This window comes from Miniopterus schreibersii, assembly GCF_964146895.1.
Source record: "Miniopterus schreibersii genome assembly, chromosome: 9".
Taxonomy (NCBI): domain Eukaryota; kingdom Metazoa; phylum Chordata; class Mammalia; order Chiroptera; family Miniopteridae; genus Miniopterus; species Miniopterus schreibersii.
In genome coordinates, this window is record NC_138118.1 from 46,926,230 (window position 1) to 46,938,918 (window position 12,689).

The window sequence follows — 12,689 nt, forward strand, 5'->3', positions numbered from 1 at the left end:
AGCCTATTGTTGATTCATGGCTATGATTTATTTTAGTGGAGGGTGTAAAGTAAAATCAGCAAAGGGAAAAGATACATGAGATGATGTCTGGAGGAAACAAGGTGAAAGCTTCCAAGAGTCCTCTTCTAGTTGAGTTGCATAGGATGCACTTAATTCTTCTAGTAGTGAATTGTGACAATACATGTGAAATGTTGTCTACCATGGAAGCTCATTAGAGACTAAATGCCCAGGGTTTCAGTTGGGGGCTGGTCACATAGTGACCCTTTCTATAGCATATATCAAAATTCCAGACTCCCAAAAGGGAAACAGGTATTTGAAACAAACAGTATTGTTTGCACAAACAGTTTAGGGACAGTGAACCACTCTTATCAGGGAATGATGGGAACCTTCCCAAAAAAGAAGTTCTCAGATGCCAGCTAATGGCCAACCTTTGTAAGCAGGCCTTTCTAAGGATAGCAGTCTCAAGCATGTTGTATTAAACACCTTGCTGACCGGCTATTTCGAGCCAGAACTAGCCGGAAAAGTAGTAGCCTGCTACTTTTCTGTCGTGACTATTCAGCAAGGTGTTTAAAATTACTTAAATTCATGTAAGTGCGGACACTAGTTACCTCATGATGGGTCAGCAAGGTGTTAACTCTTTTCAGCACACTTGCCCACTTTAGTACCTAATTACAGAGTAGTTTGTCATGGGAATTTAATTTCTCGATGTTTGATGTAAGAATCTCTTGATTGATTCCCTACTGGTTTGCATTTTTCAGTTTCTATTATACTACCCTTTTCATCCATCCTCATGACTAGAAAATAGACTTTTGTGACTATTTTATATCAAAGTAATGTGTAGTCTAATGATTGGATATTTTCTATTTTAACTTCTAAAAAATGTGTTAGGCGTATATGTAATAGAATATTAAACATATTTTCATTCAAATGAAATTCTGTTTATTTTGGCATGCCATTTAATTTGTGTAATTTTACATGTATTTTCTGTTTAGTTATTAATTATACCTACGTCCTTTAAACTTTTTTAAGTTCTGTTTTTAAAAAAATACATATTTTTATTGATTTCAGAGAGAAGAAGGGAGAGGGAGGGAGAGAGAGATAGAAACATCAATGATGAGAGTTATAGATCAATCGGCTGCCTCCGGCATGTCCCCCACTGGGGATCGATCCTGCAACCTGGGCATGTGCCCTGACTGGGAATCAAACCGAGATCTCCTGGATCATAGGTCGATGCTCAGTTGCTGAGCCACACTGGCCAGGCTAAGTTCTGTTTTTTTAATTGACTACTGTCTTTTGTCCTTGACTCATTTGGATTTGGCTTATATATATGCACCTCTTTTATCTTTCATTTTGATTAACTCCCTGTTTTTCTTTTTCATTATTAGTTTTGTTCTGAAGATATTAATCTGATCTGATGTTTAGATAATTTATATCAGGGAAGCAAGAATGAATTTGTTAATATATTCCTTAAGTGATTGTATATAGTTAAGACTTTGTATTTTATGACTTTACAAACTTGTGTAATCAATAATGTTGACAGATTTTTGGTCCTCATTGCATACTTGTGAATTTTTAGAAGTGATGGTTTATTATTAACATTAAACTTTCCCTTTTTAGAATTGCTATCAACTTGAGAGAATTTTTGTGGTTTTTGTTTTCAGGGTTAGGATTAAGTGGTATTCATATGGTAGAAAACTTTGACTGAAAAGGAGGCAAGGGAAAAAACCTATAAACCTCAGGTAGTCTGTTGGTAAGAGAAATCTTTTCATTCATAGATTCATTAAATGTTCATTTGTAGCAGTGTTCTAAATGCCATGAGGGACACATGATGGCGGAAAGTATCATTTCACTCTGAATTTATATAAAAGTTATTTGTTTCACTCACACAATGTCCTAAGGACATATGATATACAGGTATTCTATCAGTGAAAAAAATGATAACTTTATATGACTATACCACATATTCTCGTATATTTGGAATATAGAATAACAATAAATTTAGAGTGAAGTAATCTCAGTTCCAGTTGGAGAGATGAAGGAAAGCAAAATGAAGGAAATGACAGTTTTTAAAGGATGAGTAAGAACGAGTTCAATCGTAAGTACTGGGCAAGGCAAGTGTATTTTAGGGAGAGAAAATGCCTTTGTCAGTAGTAGAAAGACAAGGTAGAACTAGGTATGTCTTATAAGAAATTATAAGTAGTGCAGGTTGACCAGAGCAAGAGGTACTTGAGGGCATTGTCTTCCAGACTGGAGAGGTTATATTTTATTTGTTAGGCATTGAAAATAGTTAGGTCAAGGGATAAATATGATCAAAACAATATATAGAATATAAAGATTAATATGGCTCCAGCATTCAGGATGAGAGACAGTCATGAGGCAATTAGGCCAAAAATTAAGGAAAGGTATCAAGGAAGTAAAAAATCAAAGATGAGTTGGATAATTCTTTCAAACCTTGAAGAGATCAGGAAGAATACTTTGAGAGAATATCACTGATATTTTAATATTCTGGGAAAGAAAACTTGAGTAGACTGGAAGCAGACCCATAATTTAAGGGATAAGAATGGTAGGCAAAAGAAACAGAATGCGTGATTTCACTTATATGTGGAATGTAAAGAACATAATAAACTGATGAACAAAATAGATTCAGTGACATAGAAGCATGGAACAGATTGATGAATCTCAAAGGGAAGGTGGGGGTGGATGGGTGGGGAGAGATTAACCAAAGAATTTATATGCATATATGCATAACCCATGGACACAGACAACAGTGTGGTGAAGGCCTGGGTCGGAGTGGATACGGGGTCAAAGGGGTCAATGGGGGAAAAAGGAGACATCTGTAATATTTACAGCAATAAAGATAAATTTAAAAAAAAAGGGGGGGAAAAATCCAGAATGCGTTGGGCATAGACTGTTCTTTACAAGAAGTTTGTTGGTAAAAGAAAAGGAGAGAGAACTATTAAGCTAATGTTTTTGGAGTTGGTGGGAGGGACTTATTTTTGGAAAATAGGCAGGACATCTCGCTGGAGATAGGAATAGAAGAGATATGTGGAGATGGAAAAATTTAGGTAAAGAAGTTTGTTGGGAAGATTAAGTTCAGGCTGGTTATTTATAGAAGTGAAATAACAGGTGAAAACAGTGAATACCTTTTTTTCTCAACAGCTTAATGGCTTTTTCATAATATCTTAGGAAGCATAATTTCTTGGGACAGTGTTTACTTTTTTAAATTTTTCCTGTTGTATAAAAATAAATATACTATGATAATGTTAAGTGTTTATATGTACACTTAGATTCTCGAGCTGTAAAAAGTCTGTGGATTAATTTTTTATTCTTTGGAGTTCTAAATTTCTGGACATAGAGTGTACTTAACTTGCTTTGGTTACAGAAGCTTGTTAATGTATAAGGTTATAATACCCCATGCTTGTATTTTTTAAAACTTTTTAATTTATCTCTTTATTGGTACATGGGTATCATTTGTGCTTAAGACATGAGAAATTATTCTTGTTTTGTCATTTCCTTTATGGTATCTTCTGGGGTCTTCACTGGGAACTTTGTAAACTCTAGTGGACCTAAAATAGCCCATTTTAGATGCAAGAGTAGTTTCAAGGAAATATGGTAAAAAAGCTAAGGAATTGCTGTGCTTGTTGCTTTTTTTAAAAAATATGTTTTTATTGATTTTTTTTTTTTTTTTAAAGAGAGAGAAAGAGAGGGGGATAGAGAGAAACATTGATGGCTGCCTCCTGCACGACCCCTACTGGGGATCAAGCCCAAAACCTGGCTACGTGCCCTGACTGGGTGAACCAGTAACCTCTTGGTTCAAGGGTTGACACTCAACCACTGAGCCATGCTGGCTGGACACTTGTTGCTTTTATACTAAGCAAGTATTTTTCCCTTTTTATGATTTACAAATTTTTTTTTCCCCCTGGTTAATCGTCACCTGAGTATGTTTTTCCATTGATTTTGTAAAGGGGCATAGGGAGAGAAACATCAATGTGAGAGAGACACATCAGTTGGTTGCCTACTGCACTCGCCTCCACTTGCAACCTAGGTATATTCCTTTGACCTGGAATTGAACCTGGTGACCCTTAGGTGCATGGACCAGCGCTCTAACCACTGACCCACACTGACCGGGGCTGATTTATAAATCTTGATACGTATATGCACTTTTAAGAACTTAGACAAATATGATGAAATATATATATGTATACACATATATATGTATATGTTCCCCCCAAAGTGTATACACACACTTTGAATAATTATAAAGGCAGTGTTTATTAAAATACATTTCATTTTCAAAACTGAGCTATCAGCTGTTAGAGTGTGTATACATTTTTGGGGGGACACCCTGTATATATCATCATATATTTTTATCTATCATGGGGAAATATCTGGAGGGCATTGTTCATGTTGACCTTTGTTCAACTTTTCATTTCTGATTTTCTACATTTAAAATTTGAAGATTGTGCTTTCTAAAACATTCATTCATTTTATTACCTCAGTAAACAGTGATTGAGGATCTGTTACATGTCACAAAGGTGTAACTTTGTCTTAAGCCTTGGTTTGTGTGTGTGTGTGTGTGTGTAGAGAGAGAGAGAAGCCAAGAGTGACTAAAGTATGAGTATCATAAAATGTGTAAATGAGACCCAAATATAAACTTAATTTTGAGTAAACTTTGCTTATTATAAAATAGTTCCTAAAGCATGTTTTTTTAAGTAACTAAAATATGGAGTTTCAAAAACAAATTTTTCCCAACAGGTGGGAAGGAGAAACCAAAAACAAATGTAGAAGACTTACAAATTAAAAAGGTAAAGAAGAAAAAGAAAAAGAAACACAAAGAGAATGAAAAACGGAAGCGTCCAAAAATGTATAGCAAATCTATTCAAACCATCTGCTCAGGATTGCTGTCCGATGTTGAAGATGAAGAAGCCAAAGGCATCCTAAATGATAACATAAAGGATTACAGTGGAAAGAATTTGGATACCAAGAACTATGATTCCAAAATTCCAGAAAACAGTGAGTTTCCATTTGTCTCATTAAAGGAGCCACGGGTTCAGAATAACCTCAAAAGGTTGGACACTTTGGAGTTCAAACAGCTCATTCATATTGAGCACCAGCCTAATGGAGGTGCAGCAGTTATCCATGCCTACAGTAATGAACTCACGCACCTGTCTCCTGTGGAGATGGAAAGGTTTGCAGAAGAGTTTGTGGGTCTAGTGTTCAGTGAAAATGAAAACTCTGCAGCTTTCTATGTAATGGGTATTGTTCATGGGGCAGCTGCTTATTTACCTGACTTTTTAGACTACTTTTCATTTAATTTTCCCAATTCACCAGTGAAAATGGAGATTTTGGGAAAGAAGGATATAGAGACAACAACTATGTCCAATTTTCATGCTCAGGTAAGAGGTTTTTAGTTTTTTTTTAAAAAAAGAAACTTTCAATTATATGTTTTAGACAAGTTTCTGTTCTTTTTTTCTCATTTCACTATAGGTTTGAAATAAAAAGGTAAGATATATATATGAAATGAAACCTCTTGGGAATGTTAAGAATAAATTACATTCTTGATGTGAACATCAGAATTTAAATTGATTTCTACTTAACTCGTTTTTTTCTTAAAGGTAATTTATGAAATAATTAAGATTCTATTGTGTGTTTTTTGCAAGGATTTACCTTGGAAATTAAATGAATAAAATGAATTTAGCCCTGTGTTTTCCAGTCCTTACAGAAGTTTTCTTTACCTGAAAATCATCTAAAATTAACTTCTTGGTTTATGTGACAATGTCTTAAAAGTGCTTAGCACTGGATCCATCACATAGTAGATGCTGAGTACATTTTGACTATTAAATATATTGTAGAACAAGGGGATTATCAGTTGATTGTGTGATTATATGAGAAAATTCATATGCACTAAAAATGCATATCAGTGCATATATTGAGCTAATTTCCATTTCCTACCCATCTCTATGGTGAATATACAGGGTGTCCCCCCAAAATGTGTACACACTTTAACAGCTGACAGCTCAATTTTGAAAATGAAATGTATTTTAATAAACACTGCCTTTATAATTATTCAGAGTGTGTGAATATATTTTGGGGGGACACCCTGTACTTTTAGAAAGCAGAGGCAGAATGTAGTCTGCTGGCTTTTGAAAGTAAATGCGGGCCCATGTAAAAGGCCAGTGCTGTCCTGGCTGTGGTGGCTCAGTTGGTGAGCACCATCCCATACACCAAGAGGTTGCTGGTTTGATTCCTGGTCAGGGCATATGCCCAGGTTGCAGGCTTGATCCCCAGATGTTGCTCTCTCTCCCTCTCCCTTCCTCTCACTCTCAAATCAATAAAAATATTTTTAAAACGTAAGAGGCCGGTGCTCTTTTTTCTCTCTCTCAGATCAGGGTCCGCTTAGTAAAGGAAATCAGCCAATTTTCACATTTATTGGTGCTAAAACGCCTGGTTTTCTAAGTAATAAATGACATTATTCTAGTTTGGAAGGAGGAAAAAGTGGAGAAAGTCTCAAAAGGATCTCAGTGATCTTTTATCTCAACCTTTCTCAACTTACAGATAAGCAAACAAACGTAGATAGGCGTAACTTTCTGTTTTAAGGTTGGCAGCAGTGCCAGGAATAGATCAAAATCTCCTTAATCTTCATCTAGGACTCTTTTCCTTATTCTGAGTATAAGTATATATTTGATATGTGTTCAAGTTATAGTCCCCACCTTAGGTGATAGTCTGGATGTCCAGTCATTTCCACACGTATCAAACCTCCCACCCTCACAGTATGTTTGGTATATATTCTGTAAATACTACAGTCTGGAAAATATGGTAGTACTTAAAGATTTAATGTATGTGTATAGGAATTATTCATTAATATAATATGTTTGAGAATCAGAATTTAAATATTTTTTAGAGCCCCTGTCATTTTATAGAATTCCAGAATAACTTGTCTGAGTAACTTGTCTGAGATTATACCTAAGTTTAGTGGTAAAACCAGATTGGCATCTAGTAATACTGTCTACTATTTATTGAATACTGACTGTGTCAAGAACTACTGTAGCACTTTATATGTAATAACTCATTCAATCTTTATTACAATCTAATTTTAGCAATAGGCAGATACAGTGAGAGAAGAAATAACTTGTCCAAAGTCCTTGGGTACTAGATCATTCATTTATTTGCCATTTATTATATGTCTGCTAGAGTTTGTCAGGTTTTATACTAGGCCCCTTGACTTCCAGTCTCATTGGTTTCCACTATAGTACATCACTGTCATACTATGCAAGTTTATTTTAGTCATCTTTTAAATGTCATAATTCTTCAATTTGCTTTTAAAATTTTCTTTTAAGGTTAGGAATTATTAATTTTTTATTAAGTGATAAGAATTTTCATCTTAACTGTGTAGTAAGTATAGCATGAAAACCGTACTTTTTGTTGTTAATCCTCACCTGAAGATATTTTTTCCATTGATTTTTAGAGAGTAGTAGGAAAGGGATGAAGGAGGGAGAGAGAGAGAGAGAGAGAGAGAGAGAAAGAGAGAGACATCTATGTGAGAGAAACACACCAATTGGTTGCCTCCTACATGCACCCCAACTGGAGCCGGGGATCGAGCCTGTAATCGAGGTACATGCCCTTGGCCGGAATCGGACCCGGGACCCTTCAGTCTGCAGGCCAGGGTGAAAACCATGCTTTTGTTATTAAATGAAATGACATCGTGAGACTTGTTAATCATGCCAGTATGTGGCTAGGTTGTGGGTCTCAAGTCCTTCAAAGAGCCACCTACCCTGGTTGCCATCACCTATTCAGAGTGTGTGGCTAATACATATTGCAGAGGAAACTCTCTCTAGGCAGATACATCATCTTCATTACCAGCTGTGGCTCTGGCCCTCATATCTGTGTGATCTGTCAGCTGCAAGGACTGCTTTTACCTCTTTAGCTTTAGACTTAATGTTAGGACAGTGCCTGTGCAAGGTTTATGTCCTTTATTACAAGACCTCCAGATCCAGTCATTCCTATGGTGTAGGGGAGAATATCTAGTGAAAAGCTGCCCTGAATTGTTCATATGATATTTCCTACACACTGGATTCTTAGTTTGCTTGGTTTTAAGAGCTTGGGAGACTGTAGAAGTGTTTTCTGCATATTGGGAGGTAACCTAGGGTTTGTCCATAAGCACTGGCTTTATGAAACTGAATGGGATCCAGCAACAAGCAGTAGAACAAAAATGAGCATACTTATTGTGGTTTAGTTTTATTTAAAATTTCTTGACTCACTAAAAGCTCTATTTCTTAACCTATTTTTGTGTTATCCTTCCAAGAAATGAATTTTTAAAACCATTTATACAATTTTCTGTTTGGGAAAATGCTTTATGAATTACAGGACTAACTTACACACATATATTTAGAGCTAAACCAGTTTATAACTTGAGGCTTTTCTTATCCTGAATGTGAGAACTGTTCTTGCAAATTTTATTTGTAGAATTATTTTATAGTCAATGTATTGAATTGTGACTGGGTTAGTGTGGGTAGCTGAATGAACTCTGATATGGGGTGGATGGAAAGGGAAGGGGTCTAGTCCTGGTTCTGCCATTTGTCAGCCATGACATTGAATAGCTACTTAAGCTCTTTACGTCTCAGTTTCTTCACCTACAAAATAATGATAAAGATGATAGTACTCAGTTGACAGAGTTGTGGTTAGAAATGCTCTGTAGATTATAGCCAGTTTTACAAAAAGAGTTGTTATACTGATTTAGTGCCGTATTACAACAGCTTTCCATTTTGTTAAATAGTTAATGACTACCTTCTGACTGAGGACCTTTAAGAGTGTGGTGGCCCGGCTGGGTGTGGCTCAGCAGTTGAGCATCGACCTAGGATCCAGCAGATCGAGGTTTGATTCCTGGTCAGGTCACATGCCTGGGTTGTGGGCTTGATCCCCAGTCGGGGGCAATCAGGTGGCAGCTGATCAATGACTCTCACATTGATGTCTCTATCTCTCTCTCTCCCTCTCCCTTCTTCTCTCTGAAATCAATAAAGATATATTAAAAAAAAAAAACGTGTGGTAATTAGTGGTAGGGAGTTCAGCAGGTACTGAAGATCAAAAGTTACCATAAATACTTAATATACAGGTAAATAGTTGGTTACATTTATATAAAGAGTTGATTGTGATATGTACACACAATGAAATATCCAGCCATAAAAGGGAATAAAATACTACTACTGCTACAGTATGGATGAACCTCAAAAACGTTAAGTGAAAGAAGCCAGCCACAAAAGGCCATATGTTGTATGATTCCATTTATATGAAATATCTGCAGTAGGTAAATTAGAAATGGAAGGCAAATTGGTGGTTGCCAGGGGAAGGGGGAAATAGGGACTAACTGCTTAATGGGTATGAAGTTTTTTTTCTTTTTTTAATTGAGATATTTTTATTGAGATTATTGACATAACATTATTTTAGGTTGCAACATAATGATTTAATATATGTATATATTGTGAAATGATTATCACCAAGTTTACTTTATACCTATCACCAAACTTTTTTTTTCTTGCGATAAGAAATTGTAATCTCTTAGCAACTTCCATATATACAATACAGTATTGTTAATAGCAGTCAGTGCTGAACAGTACATCCCCATGGCTTATTTATCAAATAACAAGAAGTTTGCACCCTCTGACCACTTTTACCCTTTTTATCCCCCACTTCTGACAACTACCAGTTCTTGCTGTATCTGTGAGTTCAGATTTTTTTGGTGTTTTGTTTTTTTTAAAGATTCTACATATAAGTGAGATCATGCAGTATTTCTCTTTCTCTGACTTTTTTCATTTAGCATAATGCCCTCAAGGTCCATTCATGTTGTTGCAAATGGCAGAATTTCTCTTTTTATGGCTGAATAATATCTTTATCTGTCTCTGTCTCTCTGTCTCTCTGTCTCTCTCTCTCTCTGTGTGTGTGTGTGTGTGTGTGTGTGTGTGTGTATCCATTCAATCATCAGTGGATACTTGGGTTTTTTCTATTTCTATGTCTTGGCTGTTGTAAATAATGCTGAAGTGAACATGGCAGGTGCATATATCTTTTCAAGACAGTGATTTTGTTTTTGAATAAATACATGGAAGTGGAATTGCAGGATCATATGGTAGTTCTATTTTTCATTAAAAAATTTAAAAACAACATTTTAAAGCTTTATAAAACTGATTTTTTAAAATAACCTTTTTATTGAAATGTAATATGTACACAGAATGCACTCATTGTAAATGTATATCTTGATGAATGATGAATCTTTACAAAGTGAACATATTCATGATTTTTAAAAGTAGAATATTGCTAGTTTCCAGAGCCCTCCGCAGCCCCTCTTTATTCTGCCCACTTCCACCACTACATATCAGGGGTGGGGAACCTTTTTTCTGCCAAGAGCCGTTTGTATATGTATAACATCATTCGTGGGCCATACAAAATAATCAACTTAAAAATTAGCCTGCTATATTTGGTCAAACATTTAATTAACTCACCCCTAATGTGATGGCTGGAACTGCCAGATGTTCCCCACCCCGATGTACATAAACACCGGGGTTACCACTCTTCTGACTTTGAATACCACAGATAAATTTTGCCTGTTTTGAACTTTTATATAATAGAATCAAATAGTATGTACATTATCTTGTGTAGCTTCTTACCTTCACCAGTATGTTTGTGAGATTCATTCATCTTGTGTGTAGCAACAGTTTATTTTCTCATTGCTGTATGATATTCCATTGTATGAATATACCATGGTTTATTTATCCTTGTTTACTATAGACGGATATTTGAGTTCTTTCCAGTTTGGGGCTGTTACAGTTGTAACAGCTATGAATATTTTTGTACATGTGTTTTGGTGAGCATATGTATTTGTTCTGTTGGGTATATATGTAAGATTGGAATTTCAAGATCAAAAGGTATGCAAATGTTCAGCTTTACCAGATACTGCAGGTTTTCCCAGTGTTATTATATACTAATTAACATTGCTACCAGCAAGCAGTGTGCCACATCCTTGATTACACTTAGTGTCTATGTTTTTCATTTTAGCTATCCTGGTGGCTGTATAATTGTATCTCATTGTGGATTTAATTTGCATTTCCCTGTGGGCTAAGGAGGTCAAGCAGCTTTTTATATAATGATAGTTCAGTTGGATATCCTCTTTTGTAAAAGTACCTGGTCTACTCTTTTGCCAGTTTTCTGATTGGCTTTCTTTTCCTCATTGATTTGTTGGAGTTCTTTATATACAGGAGTGGGCAAAAGTAGGTTTACAGTTCATATGGAAAAAGACATGCAAGTTATGATTATTACAGTAGCTTTAACTCTGTTTTGCATACTTATAACTGTAAACCTACTTTTGCCAACCCCTGTATTGTGGATAAGAATTGTGTCAGCTGTATGTATTGCAAATACTTCCTTTCACTTGGTGGTTTATATTTTCACTGTTACGAATGTCTTTTGCCTGCCTGGTGTTGCTCAGTGGTTGTGCATTGACACATGAACCTGGAGGTCACGGTTCAGTTCCTGGTCAGGGTACATGCCTGGGTTGCAGGCTCGATCCCCAAAAGGGGGCGTGCAGGAGGCAGCCAATCAATTCTCTCTTGTCATTGACATCTCTCTCCCCTTCTTCCTTCCTCTGTCTGAAATCAGTAAAAGCATATTGAGAAAAAAAAAGAATGTCTTTTAATGATTAGAAGTTTTTAAGTTTAATGTAACCTAATTTATAAGGTTTTTCCCCCAACTTGTGATTATTGCTTTTTGTATCGTATTTAAGAAATTTCTGTCTACCCCAAGGTAATTAATATATTCCCCTTAGTTTTTTTCTGGAAACTGTTATTGTTTTACCTTTCATGTTTAAATCTATATAGTTCTTCTGGAATTAATTTTTGTATATGGTATGAGATAAAGATCAATGTTCATATTTTTCCATAAGGTAGTCAGTGTCCACAACCATTTGCCAAAAAGACATTACTCCCCATTACATTGCATTGTCACATTAGCCATAAATCAATTGATCATATATGTGTGGGTTTCTGGCTCTCTTTAATTTCATTATTCTATTTCTCTGAGTTGGTATGACTTTATATAGTACTCTTGATATCTAGTAGAAAAAAGTTTATTAATTTTGCTGTTCTTTGGGATTTCCTTCTTTTAATTTTCATATAAACTTGATGGTTAGCATGTCAGATTCCACAGAAAAATCTACTGGGATATTGATTGTGATTACAGTGAATTTGTAGCTAAGTTTGGGTAGAATTGATGTCTTCACAATATTGAACCTTCCAGTCTGTGATCATGGTATTTCCCTTCCTTTTTTTGCCCTCTCTCTCAGTATAATTTGGTTTTCAGCCTACAGATCCTACACATCTTCTGCTAGATCTGTTGCTAGTATTTGACGACTTCATTTTCTTAATCTTTCTTTCTGAGAACTTGGAAGTTCTAAGCACCTATTAGAGTGTGATATTAACACTCATCTTCAGAAATTAAAAATGTATCTTATGTTATTTCTCTTCCAGTATCCCCCTCCCTCTTATATATGGCATTATCATGCCTTCTTTTTAGTAGAATCACATAGTGAAGCTATATATTTTGATGATGTCAAGGGAATTGACCTACATACTGCCATGCGAAAAGAATTGGCTGAGATGATAATATTAATGGAGCTAATATGTATTAGTTGTTTAGGGGAAAGAAGG

At 35.6% G+C, this 12,689-nt stretch overlaps 1 protein-coding gene across 1 annotated transcript in view; it reads left to right on the forward strand.

The window, feature by feature from the left end:
• Positions 1 to 12,689, forward strand: part of RSBN1L (round spermatid basic protein 1 like) — a 74,272-nt gene that overhangs the window by 40,098 nt on the left and 21,485 nt on the right. The window contains exon 3 of the mRNA XM_081147179.1: positions 4,756 to 5,396. Coding sequence (XP_081003305.1) covers positions 4,756 to 5,396 — 641 coding nt within the window. The remainder of the gene's footprint in view (positions 1 to 4,755; positions 5,397 to 12,689) is intronic.